The sequence below is a fragment of the Arvicanthis niloticus genome, chromosome 24, assembly GCF_011762505.2.
Source record: "Arvicanthis niloticus isolate mArvNil1 chromosome 24, mArvNil1.pat.X, whole genome shotgun sequence".
NCBI classification, from domain to species: Eukaryota; Metazoa; Chordata; class Mammalia; order Rodentia; family Muridae; genus Arvicanthis; species Arvicanthis niloticus.
Window position 1 is genome coordinate 12,476,024 of NC_133432.1, and position 23,273 is coordinate 12,499,296.

General features: G+C 45.8%; 1 protein-coding gene across 3 annotated transcripts in view; it reads left to right on the forward strand.

Annotated features, from left to right (window-relative positions):
* Brap (BRCA1 associated protein) overlaps positions 1–22,710 on the forward strand; it is a 31,765-nt gene extending 9,055 nt beyond the window's left edge. For all 3 annotated transcript variants that reach the window (XM_076922710.1, XM_076922711.1, XM_076922712.1), the window contains 9 exons: positions 1,304–1,493; positions 7,606–7,719; positions 9,859–10,007; positions 12,868–12,943; positions 13,358–13,496; positions 14,070–14,179; positions 17,490–17,579; positions 18,977–19,080; positions 20,702–22,710. In XM_076922710.1, the coding sequence (XP_076778825.1) occupies positions 1,304–1,493; positions 7,606–7,719; positions 9,859–10,007; positions 12,868–12,943; positions 13,358–13,496; positions 14,070–14,179; positions 17,490–17,579; positions 18,977–19,080; positions 20,702–21,065 (1,336 nt within the window). In that variant the 3' untranslated portion in view covers positions 21,066–22,710. The remainder of the gene's footprint in view (positions 1–1,303; positions 1,494–7,605; positions 7,720–9,858; positions 10,008–12,867; positions 12,944–13,357; positions 13,497–14,069; positions 14,180–17,489; positions 17,580–18,976; positions 19,081–20,701) is intronic.
* Positions 22,711–23,273: the final 563 nt, after the last annotated feature.

Below are 23,273 nucleotides of genomic sequence, written 5' to 3' on the forward strand. Positions count from 1 at the left end.
AAGCAAATGGCACTGTAGAAGGTTTCTCTTCCTCCCGCACATCAGTTCAGATCGACAGTACTTTTTCTACTTTTCAGTCGCATTGTCAGAGGTTAGAATTGTCTAATAGATTTGTGCTCACTCTTCTTTTTTTTTTTTTTTTTTTTTATTAGATCTTTCATTTACACTTCAGATACCATCCTGTTTCCCCATTCCCCCCCCTTAGAAAACCCCTATCCCATGCCCCCTTTTCATTTTGCATTTATACATTTTTTTAAGAAATGTTAATCATAGGCTTTATAAGTTTGGTATTGTTCAATCAGAGGTGTAACCCACTACCCAACCTAGATATATCAACTATCTTTGACTGGTGGGTGCTCACTCTTCTTATGGAGCTCTTAAGAGAACCTCACAGTAGCACTGTGCCTCATAGTTACTCAACAGTAGATTATTATTCAAAAATTAAAGAAACTGAAACATGGCGTTGGAGACGTGGCTCAGAGGTTAAGAGCAGTGGCTGGTATTGTAGAGGACCCAGGTTCAGTTCTCAGCACCCACAAGGTGACTCACAACCATCTTTAACTCCAGTTCCATGAGGTCCACGGCTTCTTCTAAGCCACCAGGCCTGCATGTGGTACACAGACAAATGTGTAGGCAAACACTCATACACAGAAAAATAAATATTTTTTGAAAAGAGAATAAAACACTGAGTCTGGTCATATAAATTAACAACTGTTTAAATCATAATTGAAAGTTCTGGAGAAATACTATGTGAGGTGAATACAATCAAAATATGTTGTGTGAAATTCTCAAAGAACCAATCAAATATCTTTTTTTTTTTTGTTTGTTTGTTTGGTTTGTTTTTTCAAGACAGGGTTTCTCTGTGTAGCCCTGGCTGTCCTGGAACTCACTCTGTAGACCAGGCTAGCCTCGAACTCAGAAATCCACCTGCCTCTGCCTCCCAAGTGCTGGGATTAAAGGCGTGCCCCACCACCGTCTGGCCAAATATGTTTTTTTAAGATTGAAAACTCAACAGCAAGGGCTATACAGAGAAACCTGTCTCGGGAAAAAAAAAAAAAAAAAAAAAGATTGAAAACTCAGGTGGAGGTAATATAGAATGTTTAGGGCTTCCCTTAAAGTGCACTGCGAACTCATAGAAAAGGACTCAGGCACTCAGGAGTGTGTGTTTTCAAGTAAACTCAACAGTTATTCGAGTTGATTTGTGAAATATTAGCCATTTTATTTTTCATATTTTCTCAGACAAAAGAGTTGTTTGGTATCGTTCTCCAGACTTTTCAAGACGGTCTCATTGTCTTCCTCTTAGTAAGATGACCTCCCTGAAAGAAGACGTGCGGCGCAGTGCCATGCTGTGTGTCCTCACGGTCCCTGCCACCATGACCAGTCATGACCTCATGAAGTTTGTTGCCCCGTTCAATGATGTAATTGAACAAATGAAAATCATCAGGGACTCCACTCCGAATCAATACATGGTGCTGGTCAAGTTCAGTGCACAGGTAAAAGCTAAGAGACTAGACATCCCCTGCTGCAGACGCGCCGTGGAAACTGTGCTGCCAGTTGTGTGTGGTACGCCTCGCGTTCAGAAATGGCATCTAGGGTGGGGTCAGTGTGGTTGTAACCCCATGGCTATTAGGCCATTAGAAATACGATTACATTGGCTTGTTTTTTAAGATTTATTTCCTCTTTTTTATGTGTATGAGTACACTGTCGATCTCTTCAGACACACCAGAAGAGGGCATCAGTTCCCATTACAGATGGTTGTGAGCCACCATGTGGTTGCTGGGAATTGAACTCAGAACTTCTAGAAGAGCAGTTTTTAACTGCTGAGCCACCTTTTCAGTCCTAATTTTATTTTATTTTATTTTGAATAAGGTATTACTGTCTAGCCCTGGCTGGCCTGTTACTTGCTTTGAAGACAGGCTAGCCTGGAATTCACAGAGATATGTCTGCCTTTGTCTCCCAAGTGTTGGAACTACCACACCTAACAAAAGAAACCCAAGATGACCAAACCAGCCATGAGTAGAACCTGGAATCTTCTGATCTTTATTAGAGTTATTACCCATTGTTCCACTAGCCTATAGTCCCATAATTTAAAAGACATTTTTTTAATTCTTATTTTTTTGGTTCTGAAGATAGGTGCCAACGCCTTTTACATGCTCTGCCACTGATGACATCCCCGGCTCTCTTTTTATCTTTTTATATTTTGAGACAGGGTCTCACTAAGTTGCCCAGGCTACCCTTGTCTCACTGTACCTCAGGTGTACACTGAACTTGTATTCTCATCCTCTGTCTCCCACGTAGTTTGATGACAGACTGGCACCACCACACCTGACTCATGATCTCTATGCATCAGACCGGGTGTGAAATCCAGCTTGTGTCTTCTTATCCAGTGAGGATTAGCCCAAGGGACACAGGAGCCCAGAGAGTGGTTGTCTAGCTGTGTCCCCAGCACACAAGCGCCATACTAAACTGTCATCTTCTGTGGGACTGCCTGCCCTGAAGTCCCTTCCTTCTTTAAAAAAGATTTTTTAGTAAAAGAACAGAGATGTTCTTAGACCTGAAAGTACTTGTGCAGTTTGGAATCAGGAAGGCTTTGTCATTGCCTCTCTTCCTTGTACTGCTGTAAGCATGCTGGTTCTTAAGAGCATGTGTGTTTGTATATGAACATAAACATGAGGTGAGTTTTACCCACTGAGGGGTGTCACTGAGGGGATGTCCGAGCTTTGGGTTTACACAAGCTTTTTTTTTTTTTTTATGTTTTTATATCCTGTAATATTTGTCCATTGAAATTTGACTATGTTAGGTAGGGTGGTGATGGCACAAGCCTTCAATCCAACCACTACAGAGGCAGAGGCTGGTGATCTCTTAAGTTTGAGGCTACACTGGTCTACAGAATGAGTTCCAGGACAACCATGGCTACACAGGGCTCTAATTTGTGGAAAGTTAACTTCTCTCAGCTCCTTGGTCAACAGTTTCCTCCAGATAAACTGTCCCATCCTGCTAGTTTACAAATGGGTGTTTGACAGATCATTTGTTCTTACCACTCTAATGGGTTACAAAGGTTTGTGGGTAAAGTGAACTCATGACACAGGCTTCCTTGTTGAGGGATACAGGGTGGACAGCCATGGTAGGTGTTCAGTAATATGTGCTTATGTGTGTGAGCATGTGTGTGTGGTCAGGGAGGACAGCTTACAGGAATCAGCTGTCATGTAGGTTACAGGGATTCGCATTGTTAGGCTTGGGCCGAGTGACTTTTCCCACTAAGCCATCTCACTGGCGCCTGTATACAACTTTTACAGATTGCATATCATGTATTTATTTTGTATGCGTATGTATGTTTGGTCACGTGTGGAAATCAGAAGACAACTTTCAGGAGTTGGTTTTCTTCTACCATGTGAGGCTCGGACTGTGAGGCTCGGACTGTGAGGCTCGGTAGCCGGCGGCGGTGTCTTCTCTTGCTGAGCCATCCCACATAATCTTTTGTTATGGCAGTGGTTTACTATGTAGTTCTGGCTGGATTGGAATTAACCACTTCTACCAGGCACTCTGCCTCCAAAGTGTTTGGCTTAAAGATACGTACTACCACATCTCCAGATATAATATTTAAAGACAGTTCCTTTCATTTTATTTCCAACAAGGTCTCATCTGTAGTTTATGATGCCGTAGATTTTCCTATTTATCCCAGACTGGCCTTGAACTCTCAAGACATGTTCTTTACCTCAGTCTCGACCTGGGATTACTGGCGTGAATGTAAATGTCAAATCTGGCTTAATTACGTTCTTAGACATTTTCCAGTTCACTTCTGTGCTTTTCCCTTCATGGTACTTGTTAATCATAGTTGTAGACACTATAAAGTATTGCTGTTCCTAGTGACTTACAATGACTGTCCCCTCGCCCACTCCTGTGTCCCAGTCCTAGCTATGAAATGTGGCCTTTTCTCTCTTGGTTATTAATGTCTAGTAGTGTAACTAATCACTAAGCTCTCTGCAGCCAGTTCCCTCACCTTTGAAACAAAGAAAACAGAGTCCTCATGCCTCCAGGGGACTCTAACCAAGTGTCTGGCCAGCAGGCAGGACTGTGAGGACAAAGTCAACTATCACGGGGCCGGTGATATGATCACTATCCTTGGTGCTAACTGGAGCCACTGGCTGGGATTTCTGAAGCACCTCAGGAGACTTCCTGTCAGTCAGGGGTGAGGTATATTTGACCTTAGTGTTACCTTCTGAATCTGGGTCTACAGCAGAGTTGAACACCTTGGCTTTTGTGTTTTTAATTTTTTTAGGATTTATTTTCTGGGGCGTAGCGACACATGCCTTTAATCCCAGTACTCAGGAAGCAAAGGCAGAGGAATTTGAGTCGGAGGCAAGCCTGATTTACTTAGTAGACTCAACTTTTTTTTTTCTTTCCCCTTCCCTTCTCCCTCTTGCTCTGGCCCTTACTCACTCCCGGCCAAAGGTTTTCATTTATTATATGTAAATAATTATACCCTTCAGACACTTCAGACACTTCTATGTGGGCATCAGAACTCATTACAGATGGTTGTGAGCTACCATGTGGTTGCTGGGATTTGAACTCATGACCTCCAGAAGAGCAGTCAGTGCTCCTGATGGCTGAGCCATCTCACCAGCCCAACAAAAACATTTTTATTTTACATGTATATGTGTTTTGCTTGCATGTATGTCTGTGTACCATTTCTGTGCAGTGTCCATGGAGGCCAGAAGAGGGCAGGACATTCGTCTGGAACATGTTTTGCAGATGGTTATGAGCCATGTGTTGCTGAACCAAACCTGGGTCCTCAGAAAGAGCAGCCAATGCCATTAACCACTGAGCCATCTTTCCAGCTCTAAAAACCATTTTTAATATTCCTAGGATTCTTTGTAAAGTCAAATTGACCACTGTGTGCTCTTTTGTTTAGTTTTGGTTTTTTAAGACAGGGTTTTTTCATGTAACAGTCCTGGCTGTCCTGGAATTTACTTTCCACAGATCAGGCTGGCCCCAAGCTCACAGAGATCCACCTGCATCTGCCTCCCAAATCAAGTGCTAAGATTGAAGGCTTGCACCACCACCGCTAGACGACAGCTGTGTACTCTTAGAGAACTCTGCTTTGAAGGGACCCAGAGAACAGGTGCGAACAGGATGCAACTAATCACTTCCCAAAGTTAGGTCAGAAGCATCCTGTGAAGAGTGTAGCTTGAGTCCATAGAAGGGCAGCTGTCGGTGGTCTCTGAATGTCTTGTGACTTCTGTTGGCCCTAACTGTCTACGTTTACTTTTGTGTGTGTTGGCGGCAGTCCCTTCTGCCTGTGTGGGTTTCAGGAGTCAGACTTTCTTGGGGTGCATTATTCAGTTCTCATATCTGACACCTTCCAACACCTCGCCCCCAACACTGAGTAGTAGAAAAGGTTAGAGGAAAGGGCTCTCCTCAGACCACTTCCTGCTGTCTAGAGTTCCCTGGGCTTGTCCAGTCTTTGTGGTGAGAATATCTCCAGCCAGCAACCCAACAACAAAAAGCCCAGCAGCAGGGACTACAGTGGCGGCCACCACAGGCTCCTGGGGCTTTCCCATTGACACCCTCTCCAGTCCTAAATGTAAACTATCTACAGCTGGCAAAAATCAAGCCCCTCTAGAGCAGGAGACAGTCATAGCTAACGGCCGTGCACAGTCTGAAGCTGCTCCATATCCCATACCTGGGCTTAAAACAAAACATTCACATAACATAACTGGGTTTTTAAAGAAACCTAAATGCTCACTACAAAACCCGGGGCTGTCAGGCTTGCTGCTGTTTGCATTCTGTCTAAACTCCACCCCCACAGTTACCTGGCAACAGCCAGGTAGGTCTGGCCCACTGTAAAAGGGGGCTGCTTGCCCCCTCCTCTCCCTCCTCTCTTTCTTGATCTCTTGCTCTTCTTTTGCCTCTTACTTCGCCACTTCCCCTTCTCTCCACGTGCTTAAGACCATCCTCTACTCACTCTCTCTCTCTCTCACTCTCTCTCTCTCTCTCTCTCTCTCTTTCTCTCTTTCCCTCTCCCTCCCTTATTCCTTCCCTCCCTTCTCCCTTCCCTCCCCACTCTCTCTCTCTCTCTCTCTCTCTCTCTCTCTCTCTCTCTCTCTCTCCTCTGCCTCTACTACCCTCCTGGCTCCCCTCCCTATGCCCTGAGTAAACTCTATTCTATACTATACCTATGTGTGGCTGGTCCCTCAGTGAGGAGGGATGCCTCAGCATCTTGAAAACAGACAGTCAGTCAGTCAGTAAAAACACAGTCAGCTCTGCGGTGGTCTCTGACAGTAAGGCAGAGGAAGCCCTGATCATAATGGATTGTTCTCTGAGTAGAACAACAAAATTCAGCAAAACCTGAAGTTGGCATTCTTTAAATTTCTGGTTGTATATAATTCTAGCGTTTAGTCTCTTTAAGGACAAGGTCTCCTGAGGTCATGAAAACTGCCCTCAAACAGTATTTTCTGTGTGTGAGTGGTTTGCCTGCGTGTATGTCATGTACTGTAATGTGCGTGTGTCCTTGGAGCTCAGAAGAGTGCGTCTGACTGCCTAGAACTGAAGTTAAGGATGGTTGTGAGCACCATGTGGGTGCTGGGACTTAAATCTGGGTGCCCTGAAAGAGCAAGTGCTCTTTACACTGAGCCATGTCTCCAGCCCTAGTCTCCAACACCTGGGCCTGCACTAGGCGTCCTGACATGGTCTTGGATTCTTAGTGCAGTGCTTCATCTTGTGCTGTGCTTACTCAGTTACAGAGGAGAAGCAGGCTTTTCATTCACAGTGTTCCTTACTCCTTAACACAGAGGCTAGCTTTGGTTTGGTTTTGGGTTTGTTTTGTTTTGTTTTGTTGGGTTTTTTTTTGAGACAGGGTTTCTCCGTGTTGCCCTGGATGACTTGGAACTCACTCGGTAGAACAGGCTTATCTTGAACTCAGTGATTGTGGGGAGCCGACAGAAGGCGGCTATCATCCTTGCAGCAGCCATCTTGAGCTGAGAGAGATTCTTGAGAGAGATTCACTTGCCTCTGCCTTGGAAGCACTAGAATTAAAGACATGCATCACCAAACCACAGCTTTTTTTTTTTTTCTTCAAATGAAATGATGGGTTTTTTTTAAGGGCATTGTTTGTTTGTTTGTTTGTTTGTTTATTTAATTTATGTGAGTACACTGTAGCTGTCTTCAGACACACCAGAAGTGGGCATGGAATCCCATTACAGATAGATGATTGTAAGCCACCATGTGGTTGAACTCAAGACCTCTGGAAGTGCAATCAGTGTTCCTAACCACTGAGCCATCTCTTCAGCACCTCCTCCCTTTTATTTTAGAGTTTTTCTGTGACGGTTACAATTTAGTTCCAGAATTTTAAAAAAGTATCTCTGTGTCTTCTTCCAAGTGCCACAAAAATAATGACTACCAGGGAAAGAACGGTCCAGGAACTTGTGGACAGATGGCAGGTTGAATATTCTCTGCTCAGCACACAGCAGTGCCTTCTGCTGACTTGCTAGCTCCAGGGCTTGCTACTTGTAGTGCTTGCCTTCTCCTGACTGTAACTGTGGGGGAATGGAGAGCGCATCTTCCATGACCAGCCTTTATCTCTGTCTTTCCCATCGGTGTGCACAGGCTGATGCGGATAGTTTCTACATGGCATGCAACGGCCGCCAGTTCAACTCCATTGAAGATGACGTCTGCCAGCTGGTCTATGTGGAAAGGGCTGAAGTGCTGAAATCTGAGGATGTAAGTGTGAAGACTTCTTAAATCTGATGAGACATGTCGATCCCTACCAAATTGAATGTTAGGATGCTTGCACAAACATCAGAAATAGGCCTTACTGTAGAGACTGAGAGTAGAAACAGAAGACAGGTTCTGGGGTCTGGAAGAAAAGCAGAGTGGGAGGGGCCAGCTAACAGATGTGGAGGTTCTTCTGGGGTGATGGATTGTTGATGGATGGTGGTGCTGGATACACAAGGGAGTTGTTGGTGTGGACATACTAAAAACCACTGAGTTTAAAATGGAGATTACTGGGGTGGGGAGTGGCATGAATTCACAGGTGGCTTGGCAAAGTCAAAGCTATCATTGCAAAGCCCTTCTTTCAAAAAAAAAAAAAAAAAAAAAAACATAGTGGAAAATTATATCTTCTTTTTAAGATGAAGAAAAAAGTGTGGTAGCACATGCCTTGACCCAGCACTCAGGAAGCAGAAGTTACTGAGTGGAGGCCAGCCTCGGCTATGTAACAAGACCCTGTCCCCAGATCAGAGTAAAGAAAAGAATTCTGCTTTAAGACTGTTAAAACTGTCCCAGAACGATGGAAGACAGTTTGCAGCAGAAAGAAACATGTTTGCTCAGACTATTAACTCTAATGTCCTTTCTAGCTTTTTGTTTTAGGGCTTCCCTGTGTAGCCCTGGCTGTCCTGAATGTCACTGTGTAGACCATGCTGACCTCGAACTCACAGAAATTCATCTGCCTCTGTTTCCCAAGTACTAGTATTAAAGGCATGTGCTACCATGCTCAGATTTTTGTTTTATTTTTTTAAGGCAGGGTATCCTAGCACTCACAGTGTATAGTAGGATGGCCTCAAATTCATAGAGCTCCTCCTGTCTCTGCCTCCTGAGTGCTAAAGTTGAGTCCTGTTGTCTACATGCTCCAGCTCTCAGCAGGAGCAGGGCAGCTCCTCAGAGCCTGGCCTGTGATACTGGCCGCCAGGTCATTTATAGTAAATAGCAGGTTTGGCTCTGGAGGTCAGAGTGCCTCCATGGTGCTATAAGATTTTTCTCTTTTTTCAAGAAGATCTCAGTAGCCAGGCTTTCTTACACTTTTAATCTGAGTACTTGAGGCAGAGGAAGGCAGATCTCTGAGTTTGAGTCCAATATCTGCTCTACAAATTGAGTTCCAGAACAGTCAGGGTTTCACAGACTCAGCAGATAAAGGTGTTTCCTACCACAAAGCCTGCTGAATTAAGTTCAATTGTTCTTTGGTTTCTACAAGTGTGTAGACATGTACACACACACACACACACACATTCATTCTCATTCTCTCTCTCTCTCTCTCTCTCTCTCTCTCTCTCTCTCTCTCTCTCTCAGATATAGACATACACAAATACACTTTTTAGAATTAAAAGGGTAGTGGGAAGAGTATTAGAACATCAAGGCCTCTTCAGCTACTTCACAAGTTTGAAGCCTACCTGAGTTAAGCTGTACCTCCAAAACAAACAAAAAGCAAGATTTCAAAAGTGGAGTAAGGGTGGGGGTGGCGGCCACTGGAGAGGTGGCTAACAGTTAAGCTCTGGCTGCTAATATGGAAGTTCCCAGCACCCAGGAGACAGCCCACAACCATCTTGTTAGCTTCGATTCCAGAGGATCTGTTGCCCTCTTCTGGCCCTCATGGGCACTGCACATATGTTTAGTACCCAGACACTCATGCTGGCAAAACACCAATACAGATAAAAATAAAAAGAGTGGGGCTGGAGAGATGACTCACTGACTGCTCTTCCAGAGATCCTGAGTTAAATGCCCAGCAACCACATGGTGGCTCACAACCATCTGTAATGGGATCTGATGCCCTCTTCTGGTGTGTCTGAAGACAGCTACAGTGTACTCATATAAAGAAATCATTTATAAAAAAAATTTTTTTCAAATATTTTTTTAAAAAATGAAAACTGTTAAATCTCTTTAAAAAGTAAAGAGAAGCAGCAGATGCAGCTTACTCTCTGAGTCCTTGCAAATCTGATTCAGGGTTGTTAAAGAGTTCCAGGTGAGCTTGGTCCAGAGTGAGGCTCTGTCTCCAAAACTGAACAATAGAAGCAACAAGAAGTCTTTTGTTTGAAGAAGAAGATGGCAGAGGCTGAAGGGTGGGCCTTAACCAGATGTTTCCTGTAGGGCGCCAGCCTCCCTGTGATGGACCTGACGGAGCTCCCTAAGTGCACTGTGTGTCTGGAGCGAATGGACGAGTCTGTGAACGGCATCCTCACCACCCTATGCAACCACAGCTTCCATAGCCAGTGTCTGCAGCGGTGGGATGACACCACGTGAGTGCAGGGGCTGCCCACACCATGTGGGCCCTTTATGACCTCTTCTTGGAATCCAAAATGCCCCTCAACACACACTGCTGGTCTTAGATCTGCAGAGCTGGGATCTCAGTAGTGAAGAGACCTCAGTGTTTCTCCTCCCATTCTGTCAGGCCTTGTGGAGAGTGTCATTTGTTTAATACTTTTTATTTGTGTGTGGATGTGTGTTTGTGAGTTTATGTGCAGCATGTGCATGCAGGTGCCCCAGGATGCCAGAGGGCATCATGTTCTCTGAAACTGGAGTCAGTGGGTGGTTGTGAGCTGCTCTGGGGGTGCTGGGAATGGAACCTGGGTCTTTCTGCAAAGGCAGGAAGGGCTCTTAACCTCTGGGCCATCTCTGCCATCCAAAATTGTGCTTCAAATACCAAGACCCTTTAAAAACCCTCTTCTGGCCTCTGTAGGCACCTGCATACATGTGCATACACACACACAAATGAGCTGAGCAAAGATGGTGCATGCCTTTAACCCCAGCATTCGGAAGGCAGAGGCAGGTGAATCTCTGAGTTTGAGGCCATCGTGTACAGAGTGAGTAGAGCCAAAGACAGCCAGGGTTACACAGAGAAATCTTGTCATGAAAAACTAAAAGATAAGTAAAAATAGAAGAAATTGTTGAAGCTTAGAGTTGACAAGATGACTCACTTATATCAAGCCCAATGCTTGAGTTAGATTCCCCAGGAGTCACACGGTGGAAGGAAACAGCACCAGTTCCACAGAACTTTGACCTCCACGCAAATTACATAGCTTCATTCAAATGTCAGGTGAGTGGCCACGCCTGTAATTCTATAATGTGGACTGAAGATTGGAAGGTTAGGAATTTAAAGGCAGCCTGAGCTACAGAGTGATGGCACTTCACAAAAAAAGGAGGTCATGTCCAAGCGTGTAGCCATCCAAGCCTTTAGTCCAGAGGAGCTGGATTTTGGAAGGTGCTTCAGTTGTTGCATACCTTTGATGTTTTCGTAGATGGTGTGGAGTGTCTGCATGTACTCACTGTGTGCTACAACAGCTAGGTTCTGAATGTTTTCCCTGGACTCTAGCACATGTGTAGTCAGAATTCCATCTCAGCGTTAGCTTGTTTCCTGTGCAGTGTCGGCCACAGCCTCCACACAGGCAGATGGTGACAGGAAGCCATTGTCTACCTGTGCAGCTGCTCTGCCTATGCCAGCAGCCATTTCTAGCTCTACTTCCCAGTTTCTTTCTGTCTCTTCCTCTCCTCTGCCCTCTCTCCCCATCTTCCTCCCTGTCTTCTCTCCTCTCTCTCCCTTCCTCCTTGCTAAGTACAGTTCTACCTCTAACCTCTCATTCCCTGACTATCTGTTGTTTGAATGGAAACAAGGTCTCAGGTCCAGAGCTGTAGTTCTGTTGGTGAATTCTTGCCCAGCATAGAAGCGAGGCAAGCCCCAACCAGGACACCCTGGGTGGAATTCCTAGCACTGCCTAAACCAGACATAGTGCATCCCAGTTCTAAGGAATTGGAGTCTGGAGGACCCGGAATTCAAGGTCATCCTTGGCTATATAGAAAGCTTGAGGCTAGCCTAGTCTACACAAGACCCATCTCAGAAGCAAACAAGGGGGGCAGAGAGGTGTTCAGCGGTTAGAACATTTCCTGCTCTTGCAGAGTCACAGGTTTGGTTGAACAGCTCACGGCTGGTTGTTACTTCAAACCAGGAATCTAATGGTCTCTTCTGGCTTCTGCAGGTACTGCTTCACATACTGTATAGAATATACTCAAGCACACACATGTGGACATACATTATAAATCAAATCTTTAAAATTGGAAGCACGCCCTTACTCCTAAGCCCAGCTGATCTGGCACTCGTGTAACCAAAGCTAGCCTTGAAGTTATGGTGTCCTTCCCGTCTCCCCTGAGTGCTCCCCACACACACACGCCCCTCTGCACCTGCCATCGTCTTCAGGACTAAGGAAAGGCAGGTGGACTGGAGCTTCCTTCTTGCCTTCTGCCTGCTTGTGCCTTTTCCTTGCTCTTCATGTCCTAGCCAAGAAAGGAATGGATGGTCGCTACCCCTTGAACTTGCTCTCTTGGTGGCAGTTTAGTCAGTTACAGCCATATCTCACTTTCTGACAAAAATTGACCCATGGAACAAAATATATTAATGCCCATTGAATATTAGTTCACCTTGATTGTGGTAGGGAAGGGTTACCCCAGTTGGGCATGCTGGCACACACCTGTAATGCTAACACTTGGGAGGTGGAGGCAGGAAGATCAGGAGAGAAAGGCAGCTCAGCAGTGAAGTGCACTGGCTGCTCTTGCAGAAGGCCCAGGTTAGGCTCCTAGGACCTACATTGGATTATTCACAGGCACTTAGAACTCCAGCTCCAGGGATCTAACACCCTCTTCTGGCCTTGGTAGGCACACACATACAAAGGACAATAAGCCTTTTTTAAAGATTGGCTCAGAACCAGGTATAGTTACAAATGCATTTAATTCCAGTCCATGGGAAACAGAGGCAGGCAGATCTCTGAGTTGTAGGTCAGCCTGGTCTACATAGCAAGTTCCAAGTCAGTCAAGGGTACATAGTGAGACCTTGTCTCAAAAAAGCAATAAAAATTATTGGTTGTGTGTGGTAGCTCACATCTGGAGTCTCAGAACTTTGGATCAGCTGTCAGCTGTTCTCAGTGAGCTTGACGTAAACCTGGTCTACATGGTGAGTTCAGGGCAGCTAGGATCATGAGATCCTGCCTCCATTATGTAAATAAATTTGAGAGAAAAGAAAGAAAAGGCGAAAGCATAAAGAAGGACTGTTTAGAGTCCAGGTTTCAACACCTGTATATAACTTCATCCTTATCTTCATGTCCTGGATAGGTGTCCTGTGTGCCGGTACTGTCAAACGCCAGAGCCAGTGGAAGAAAACAAGTGTTTTGAGTGCGGTGTCCAGGAAGTAAGTAACTGGGGAAGAGGATGGTGAACAGCTCTATTGGTCTGGATTCTCTTCTGCCCAGTGTATCTTAGGTTCTGTGACACTGATTCTCTTTTGTCTGTAGTCAGGTGTGTGCGCACACAGATTCTTCTGTAGTCAGGTGTGTGCGCACACAGATTCTTCATGCTTTTATTTTCATACTATTTTTTTAAAGACTGAGATACTCACCAGTCTTCACTTGTGAACCTGTACTTCAGACGGCAAAAGCCAGAGAAGGGAAATGGTTGACCACTAAGGACCCTGGAAGGGTGGGTCCTAGAACTGTATTATTCAGAAGCCTGTGGAGGAAGCTCCTAAGTCTTCTTTCCAAGCCATATGAGCCAGGTCATGTGCCTCCCCTCCCCAGTCACCAGTTCAGATCTCCTCTCTTGGCAGAACCTCTGGATTTGTTTAATATGTGGCCACATAGGATGTGGGCGGTACGTAAGTCGACATGCTTACAAGCACTTTGAGGAGACCCAGCACACGTATGCCATGCAGCTCACCAACCATCGCGTCTGGGACTATGCCGGAGGTGAGTACGCGGCCGTTCCCTGATTTGGATTCTTTCCTGTGGAAACTTCTCACAACTTGCAATGGCAAACTCAGAGGGTGCCATGCTTTGAGATGACCTGAATCAAGAATTATAGTGACAAAAATAAATAAAGTAATTAAAATAAAAAAAAACAAAGAATTATAGAGACAGTTTAGATGTTTGTTCTTGCCCACTCTCACTCTCTAATGGTCAAATGACTCATTTTTAAAGAAAAACATCAGTTTATTTAGATTTCTTTCTTTCTTTCTTTCTTTTTGTTTTTTTTTTTGTTGTTGTTGTTTTGGTTTTTTTTGTTTTGTTTTGTTTTTTTTGAGACGGGGTTTCTCTGTGTAGCCCTGGCTGTCCTAGAACTCACTCTGTAGACCAGGCTGGCCTTGAACTCAGAAATCCACCTGCCTCTGCCTCCCAAGTGCTGGGATTAAAGGCGAGCGCCACCACTGCCCGGCAGGTGGTTCTAGGATAGCCAGGGCTACACAGAGAAATCCTGTCTTGAAAAAGCACAGAGAACTTTCCATTCCTAAGAAGCTGCCTCTGGCTAACTTCTTTCTTTAGATAATTATGTCCATCGGCTGGTTGCAAGCAAGACAGACGGAAAGATTGTTCAGTACGAGTGTGAAGGCGACACGTGCCAGGAAGAGAAGATAGATGCCTTACAGTTAGAGGTGAGAAGCTCTTAGCTGTCACTTAGCAACTGCTGTTGCTGTGTGTTTCCATTTTTCCCAAGAAAGGTGTTTTGACCTTTTCATGTTGTCATCTGCCTTGTGTCATTGCTGAAGAATTTCTAAAATGCTTCTTTTTTGAAAGTCTAAGCTTCCCTGAGCCTTGCTACTGTTTGACTGTGATGTTCCTGGTCGTCTTAAGTTCAGGTGCATTAGTTAAGGTAACTCAGGCCGTCTTCCTCAGTAGCAGTGACGCCAGAAGGTAGCGTGTTCCTGGTGGCTCCACAGAAGCTGGACATGGGATAGACCAGTCAGAGTGGACCCAGCAGTGCCCTTCTTCCCTGGCCATTCATGCAGAGCTGTGTGTCTAACGTACATGCTTTGTGAGTTGGGGGCTCAGTTATTTAAAGGCATTTGGGGTTTATATATTTGAAGAACCAACACATTTAGCACATTGGGATTTTCTTCTGAGAAGTGAAGCCTACCTGTTGTAGATGGCTGTGCGTGCAGGGCAGTCCTGTGCTGCCACTTGTTTGCTTGGTGATGTTTTGTTTTCTTTTGTGGATCTGGTTTGGTTTTAGTTTTAAGATAGTCTCATCAAGTAGTTCCAGATTGACCTCAAACTCATCATCCTCCTGTCTCCACTTCCCTGGTGATAAAAGGACAGGAGTGTAAAGGACAGGAGCGTGCTGGCATGCCCACACAAAATTCTATGTTAATGAGGAGAAAGACTCAGACTGAGTCCTGTTTTATGTAAATTTAAAAAAAAAAAAAGTTTAACCAGGAGAACTAACCCAAACCTCTGTCTTTCAGAGGGAATGGACTTTGGAAATTAGTTCATTTGTAGACTCTTTGAGATTTTTTTTTTTTTTTTTTAATTTACTATGTATGAGTTTGCCTGCATGTGTTCATGCTTGGTGCCTGAGGAGGCCAGAAATGGGCCTTGGACCCCCTGGAACTGGAGGAACTGGAGGAACTGGAGGTATAGACAGTTGTGAGCCACATGTGTGTGCTGGGGATTGAACCTGGGTTCTCTAGAAGAGTAGCCTGTATCTAGAAGAGTAGCCTGTATGTTTTCCACTGAGCCATCTCTCCAGCTCCTCATTTGTAGACTTGATAGCTCTGATAGATTCAGAAAGTAGCCTTCATAACAGCTTATACTCTGAATAAATTATTATAGTGACAGAGAAAAACAAATCCTTGACATTGTTTAGAATAAGTATCTCTTCCATATGAACACTGACTAAGGGAGCCATACACATTTTAGATACTCAAAAATTAGTTTATCAGGATAGAATTGTATGTATCTCAGTGGTAAGAAACCTACCCAGCTTTCACCACCGCTGGGTGTTCTGGAACTCACTGGCCTTCAACTAAAGATATTTGTGTTTCCCACATGCTAGGAGTAAAGACCTGTGGATGCCCCAATACACCTGACCTTACCCACAAGTCTTCACACTCACAGCCCCACTCGCTGTGTGCACACCTAGCATCTTTGTTGTCCTTTAGATAAAGAGGCCCTGTAGCTGGTCCTGCTTTCTCAAAGTGCAGGTGTCTATTCATGTCTCATGTCTGTCAACAGCCTCTGAGTCTCACCTATTCCCAGAAGTCCTAGCGGCCCTACTGAAGCCTTTGGCCAGACAGTACTATGGGTTTGTGTCATCATGTAGCAGTGGAGACCAGAGACCACATGTAGCCTTCATTTCCAGATTTCACAGTCTAGGCAGGGAGGTTGGTAGGTAAACCTTCAGATAAGTGCTACTGTAGTTAGCAGAGGGAGTGCAGAGGGGACATTTCCCCAGGGTGCTGACATAGGGGAGTTAGTTAGACTTTTCTATGTGGAGAGGGGGTGCTGAATATGGACCCAAGAGTCTCATGTATGCTGAGCTCACACTTTACCACTAAGCTATACCTGTAGCTCAAATTTTACATAAATTCAAAACCTCCATTCTTAAAATTGTTTGGACCAGAATAAATTTTTTTTTTTTTTTTTTTTTTTTTTTTTTTGGTTTTTTTTTTTGGTTTTTTTTTTGGTTTTTCGAGACAGGGTTTCTCTGTGTAGCCCTGGCTGTCCTGGAACTCACTCGGCAGACCAGGCTGGCCTCAGAAACCCGCCTGCCTCTGCCTCCCAAGTGCCTCCCAAGTGCTGGGATTAAAGGCGTGCGCCACCACCGCCCGGCTCAGAATAAATTTGTATAATGTGCATTCACACTAAAGAGGTAGAGGTAGGAAGATCAGGAGCTCAAGTCCATCCTGGAGATTTGAGGCCTGTAAGAGACCCTTTATAAAAATCATAAACATTTTAGAAGACGGCTCAGTCAGTTGTTTGCCATGCCAGCATGAGAACCTGAGTTCAGTTCCCAGAACCTAAATTTTAAAAAAATAGAAGTAGTGATACAAGTTTGTAATCCCAACACTGGAGAGGTGGACATGGATCCTTGGGGCCCATTGTCCTGCCAGCCTAACCTACTTGGTGAGTTCTAGCCCAGAGAGAAACCCTGTCTCAAAACTAAGGTAGACAGTACCTGAGGAATGATATCTGAGGCTGATTCTGCCTTCACCCCACGTACACACATGAATAGAATATGTGGCCTGGAGAGATGGCACAGTGTGAGCACATAATTTCTCTTCTCTGAGGACCTGAGTTTGATTCCCAGCACCCACATCAGGTGGCTTAGAACTATCTGTAACCCCAGCTCTATAGCAGTGTGACACTCTGACTGCTGTGGTCACCTGCATTCATGTGCCTGTACCCCCATACATATGATTAACAAGGTCATCATCAAAGGGTATATACAGAGCATCTTAAAGACAAAAGTAAGCTTGCAGTCTTATAGTTTTCCCAGTTAGATTGCCAGTTCTACTCTGTACCGCCGACCCAGTGCTTGCTGACTTTAGCCAGACCCAAGTGTAACGCACTTTCTGGTGAGACTGATGTGTGAGTGCAGGCCTGAAGTCCCCCGTTGATAAGGTTGGGAGGTTGCCAGTGCTTCACACGTAAGACAGCAGGGCAAAACCATGCTCCTCCCTCCCTCTCCTTCTCCCCCCCCCCCCCCCCCCCCCCCCATTTCTTGCAATAAGGCCTGTCTATGTAGTCCTGGCTGGCCTGGAGTGTTGGGATTAAAGGCATACCCAGCCCAGCAGATGTGTATGTGTTCTCTAATTTCATGTGGTTATATTGTGGATATAAGAGCACCAGTGGCTGTGGAGACCTTGGCTCTGGAAGGAAGGAGTTGTAGAAGCTGTCAGGAGGTCAGTGTTGCTGGGTGTCGTGGTTGGGGATGGCTCTCATCTCCCATTGTTCTGTTTCTAGTACTCATACTTGCTGACAAGCCAGCTGGAATCGCAGCGGATATACTGGGAAAACAAGATTGTGCGCATAGAGAAAGACACGGCCGAGGAGGTAAATGACTTCACGACTGAAGTGCCATAGCAGGGTGGCTGCCAGGTGGAGAGGGTAGAGTGCAGGGAAAAGGACAATGAGGACCTTCCCTCTGATGGCTAGTGATGGAGAATTCTTCCTCCACCTCTAAAAGGAAATTGTCGACTTACATGGACTTACATGGTCTCGATCGTTGGGATCTTAAGGTGTAGTGTCTCTCACCTCTCAGAGCAAGCACTTTGTATAATCTCAGTAAGAATGTAAAAATGGGTAGGCTGCACAAAGTGACCGCACAGCCCAGCCTCTGCTGCCTCTGTGTATTCAATCTAGGCTCCACCTAGCACAACCCTGACCCTGAGAAAGTCTGTGTGAAGATTTTGCAGCATGGGTCAGCTGCTGGCCCATCAGCTTGGGAACAGTGACTTTGGGAGCTAGGTGTGCTTCTGTAGCGTTGTAAACTAAGGGAAATAAATTAGGCAGAAACGGTGGAGCTTCTGTGGTCTCCCTGGAGAATTACTGGTTCGGGGCTGCAGTTACCAGATTTTAACTGATTCCCTTAAATGTGACATGCCCGATGGCCTATACCTGTAGCTTTGTATACTCTGGAGGCAGAGGCAAGAGGATTGTTTAATCTCAGAAGTTTGAGGCCTCAGAGTATGTATTTTTTAAATTTTATTATCTGAAGATTGTATATTGTGTATGAGTGTTTGACTGTATACCCATATGTGCAGTGCCTTTTGAAGCCAGAAGAGGACGACATTAGTTCCCCTGGAATTGGAGTTACAAGTGGCTCTGAGCTACAATGGGTACTAGGACCTAAACCAAGGTTCCCCCTACAAGGGGAGACAATGCTCTTAACCAGTGAACCATTTCCCATACCCCCAAGATAAGTTTTTTTGTTGGTTTGGCTTTAGGTTTCAGCACACAGAACGTGATGTGATTTTGCAGAAACCTGTGTAGAAGACCTGAGTTCTATGTGCTTCATTTTCTATCTTGTAGCATGTTCAAGGAACCTTGAGGGTTACAGAGAAGAGGATTTGAACATGTGCATGTGTGTCTTGTGTGTAGCTAGTAGCCACTTTTCATAGTAGTAAATGAAGTCTTTTCATTTCCTACATGATCTAGCTAATAACTTCACCCCCTCCTCCTGTTGGGACTGCAGGTGGGAGGTTCCACTCCAGCTCCTCACTAGTTCTTGGGTGTCCATCAGCAGTTTCCCTGGGTACACACCAGCTCCTAGTCCGTGTTTATCTTAAAGAAAATTGTTCTCTAGTTTCTCATGAATTTTTTTTTTCTGTCACAATTCCATTGAAATGGCTCAGCTCGACTTAAATTTGGTTTGTCCTGGTTATAAAGACAGTGGTAGGAGCAGTCCCAAGAACTGTATGAATCTGCCTGACCTCCATTTGCACTTTCAGATTAACAACATGAAGACCAAGTTTAAAGAGACCATCGAGAAGTGTGACAGCCTGGAGCTCAGGCTCAGTGACCTTCTGAAGGAGAAGCAGTCTGTGGAAAGGAAGTAAGTATCTCTTGGTTCTTAGCAGTCATGTGTGCCAACAGGTTCTTTTACAGAAGCGCCCTTGCTTCCTTGGGAAGGGAACACCCCCATTTTCAGCATGTACATCATACAGGTTTTTGGGAGGTCTGCTTATAGTTGGTGTAAAGTAACAGTGACTTCTCATTCATGTTGTTAGGGACAAGTAAGATGGCTCAGCTGCCACTCCTGACAATCTATGTGGAACCCAAAACTCCCATGATAAAAGCAAAGAGCTGACTTCCACATGTGTACCTTGGCACATGTGTACAAATACATACAAATAAATGTTAAAAACAAAAAAGGTCCAGTTGCTGTTCCATTTGAGGTGGGTGCCAGGTGGAACACCAAACTCCCTACAGTCCATGTAAGATGCCTTCCATTTCTGCCTGCAGCTTCTGAGCCATCTTGACTGAGAGCTGGCAGTTAGGACAGACACTTTATCTAAGGCAGTGTCACAGACTCCCCCTTGGACAGGATCTGATAGCTAATGATACTGAGCATGGAGCAAAATGCCCATGAGCAGGTAGCAAGACCGCTGCTGCTGCCACAGTGGGGAGGGTGGGTGTCACTGCTGGCTGCTGCTATCCTGCTGTTCATGGCAGAGCATTTTCCCAGCATGTACAGGGCCCAAGCATTGAAGAGGGTAAGATTCCCTCCCTGGTTTCAGTTATACTGTAGAGGTAACAAGATTGTTTTTCTGAACATACAGTACAATAGATAGAGGTACTTTGTTTGTTTGTTTGTTTGTTTGTTTGTTTGTTTAAACAGAGTCTCTCTTTATAGACTAAGCTGGTCTTGAATTCAGAGATCTGCCTGCCTCTTCCTAAGTGCCGAGATGTAAGCTTGAATCACTATGCCTGGCATAATGTTTATTTTTAATGGTGGATAATTGTGTTACACAAAACTACTTTCCATTTGTGTGTGCATGAGTGCATGTATGTGTGGTATGTGTGCCTGTGTGGTGTGTGTTTTTGTGCAACTGTGTGATATGTGTGTGTGGCATGTTCACAGGTGGCCAGAGGTCAGAACTGGATATCTTCCTTTATTGTTCCTCATCTTGGTTGTTTTATTTTATTTTTGAAACAGGATATTACTAGGTAGCCCTGGCTGGCCTGATCTCACTGTATATAGGCCAGACCTGGAACTCAAAGAGATCTGCCTGCCACTTCTCCCTGGTGCTGGGATTAAGGATGCCACAAAACTAAGCTTCAGTTGGGTTCTGAGACGGAGTCTCATGCTGCGGCCTGTACTAGCCCTGCGTTTGAATCCTCCTGCTAGCTTAGCTTCTTGAATGCTGAGGCTGGAGCCACCATAACTGGCTTCTTTGGCATTCTGACACATAAAAATGGTACCTACCTCCTCTGGTGTCTTGGTTTGTAATTCTCCATGGACGAGTGAACATTGAGGGCAGAGCGCCCCACTCCTGACCCCTTTCCTCCGTTAGCAAATCAGTGAGGGCAGAGCACTTGTCTCGGAGAATACTTTGCTGGTAGCTTTCTCATCATGGCTGTGTCTCTGACAGAGCTGCTCCTGCTGAGCTCAGCACTGATGGCTTCTGAGGTCCCAGGGGAAGCCAGCTCTGTCTCCGTCTGTTTTGCTCCAGGTGTACTCAGCTGAACACCAGAGTGGCCAAGCTCAGCACGGAGCTACAGGAGGAGCAGGAGCTGAACAAGTGTCTCCGTGCCAACCAGCTGCTGCTACAGAACAAGCTGAAGGAGGAGGAAAAGCTGCTGAAGGAAACTTGTGCCCAGAAGGACCTGCAGATCACTGAGATCCAGGAGCAGCTGCGTGATGTCATGTTCTACCTGGAGACACAGCAGCAGATCAGCCACCTGCCAGCAGAGACGAGACAGGAGATCCAGGAAGGGCAGATCAACATCGCCATGGCCTCAGCCCCCAACCCAGCCCCGTCGGGTGCTGGTGGGAAGCTGCAGTCCAGGAAGGGCCGCAGCAAGAGGGGCAAGTGACCTTCAGAGACTTGTCCCTGAGACTTCCTGGGCACCACAGGGTGTGCTGGGACCTTTGCTGAGAGGGAGGGTGGGCCCTAATAAGTACGTCTAAGGACGAACTGCGGTCGGTCGTGTGGCTCCTTCATTTGTTGCGTGTGGTGTGAGGAGACTAAAAGGGGGAGGCGTTGGCAGCACTTCCCAAGGGTGAGTCACAACTCAGACACCTCATGGCCATTCTGCCTTCCAACTGGGTAGCCCCAGGCTTGTGCGTCTTTCCATTGTATTTATTCAGTTGGAGCGCTTGCAGTGGGTTCCAGGGTAAATGTGTGACATTTGTGCTGTGACCTCCCGGGCAGCATTACCCAGCACTAAAGCACAATCCTCCCAGAGGCCCCAGCGCCTTCAGGAGAGGAGCCTGCTGCCCACTGCCCACTGCAGAGGGCCTCCCTGCCACCCACTCCTCCCTTCCCTTGCAGAGTTGAAGAGCAGCTTGCACGTCAGAGAGAAGGGGCTAGGTTATAAACCAGGCACAGGCCTGTCCTCAGTGGCCTGGCTTGGGACAGCTGGAGTAGACGAAGTTTAGAGAGGTGGTGACTGGGACAGCTCTCGTTATTTCTAATGACTCCACATGAAATGTGCCTGTCAGACAAGAAAAGCCTTGCTGGCTCCTCCTCAGCTCAGGGCAAGCCTAGCGAGAGGCCTCCGACAAGCTGATGTGTTGCTGGGGTCAATGTATACTGACTATTTACAAGCAGGGCTTCATGTTCGGGTCGCAGCTAGAGGGAGCTTGGGCAGATTTCAGTTACTCTTTTATGATAGTTTCAAAGGCTGCTTGTCACTCCAGAAAACGGCTTGAGCAGAGCCTTTTCCAAACAGCCATACAGTACTTACTGTGACCAACAGAGGGGCTGTGTGCCTCTCTCTAGAGCCAGGAACATCAGGTAACTTGTAACAAATTAATGGAACAGAATTGAGGGGACACCGTGTTTGGATTTAGCTTCTAGAAGAGCCGGGGCAGTTGTGTGTAGTACAGTTTAATTTTTTGCTTTATCATCAGCCAAAGGTTTAAAATGTCACACTTTAGGGACTTTTTTTTTCCAACTGACTGGACCTCATCCTTTGACCGGAATGTCTGACAAGTCACCACGTTGCCTGTGTTGCTGATTACCATCCAGTTCTGTGGAATGTGCGGTGGCATTTCCCAAAACCCCACCTGTGACTGCAGAATGACTGCTCAGACGCAGACCTCTGTGGCTCTGCAGGCCAGCACTCCGGATCTTCAGGCCTGAGCCACCTCTTACAGAGCTTCTATTTTATCTAGAACGAGTTTTACACTGTTACAGCCTTGCCGGCTCAGCCCCGCTTGTCCTGCACATCTGACCTTGCAGAAGCTGGGGTGGGTGGTAGCATGCTAATTAAGAGAATTGGAAGTAGTTTTCAAAGCTGGCTCGCCATTTCATTACAACCCACCCAGCAGCCCTGCCACCCAGATGAGAGCAGAGCAGAGCTTCACAACACAGGTTGGGGAAAATGCCTGGGAAGGCTGTGGCCAGAGGAAGCAGCCGATGGGCAGAGGTTTCCAAACTACTTGAAGGTCTTTAAAAATGTTCCAGGAAAACAAAAATCAAGATGTGTAAATAAAATGTTATTTTAAAAGGTCAAAGAGTTGTGTTTGAATCTGTTCGTGTGTTCTTCAGAACAAAGATGAAGCACCAGCCTTTCCCACACTCCCTTGGCCAATGAAGTTTGCATCTATGGTGTTGCTTGGGAGCATGTGTCTCAGAGTGTCAGTAGCCTGCTTTTGTTTGTTTGTTTGTTTGAGACCGGCTTTTTCTATGTAACAGCCCTGGCTGTCCATCAACACTATTAGGGGAGAGATCCATCTGCCTCTGCCTCAGTGCTGGGATTAAAGGCCTGCACTGCCATGCCCAGTGAAATGAAAACATTATTAAATGATGAGGAGGAAGACCTTTCCCTTCTGGACCCCTCAGTTTTCCCCAGTGTCAGAGCCCCATTTCCTTTCCCTGCTCTGCTGTGAACTTGATGTTTCCCCTTAAGCCATTTAGGAGGAGAGTTCTCACTTGTGCATTAGGAGAGCTTACTCCTGGAAAGAGGTGCTTATAGTCTCTGTGCTGACTGGACACTGCCATAATCATGTTAGACCCTGTGTGTGTGTGTCCTTACAGAGGCCAGAGAAGGCCTCTGTCATTCCGCCATGTTTTGAGA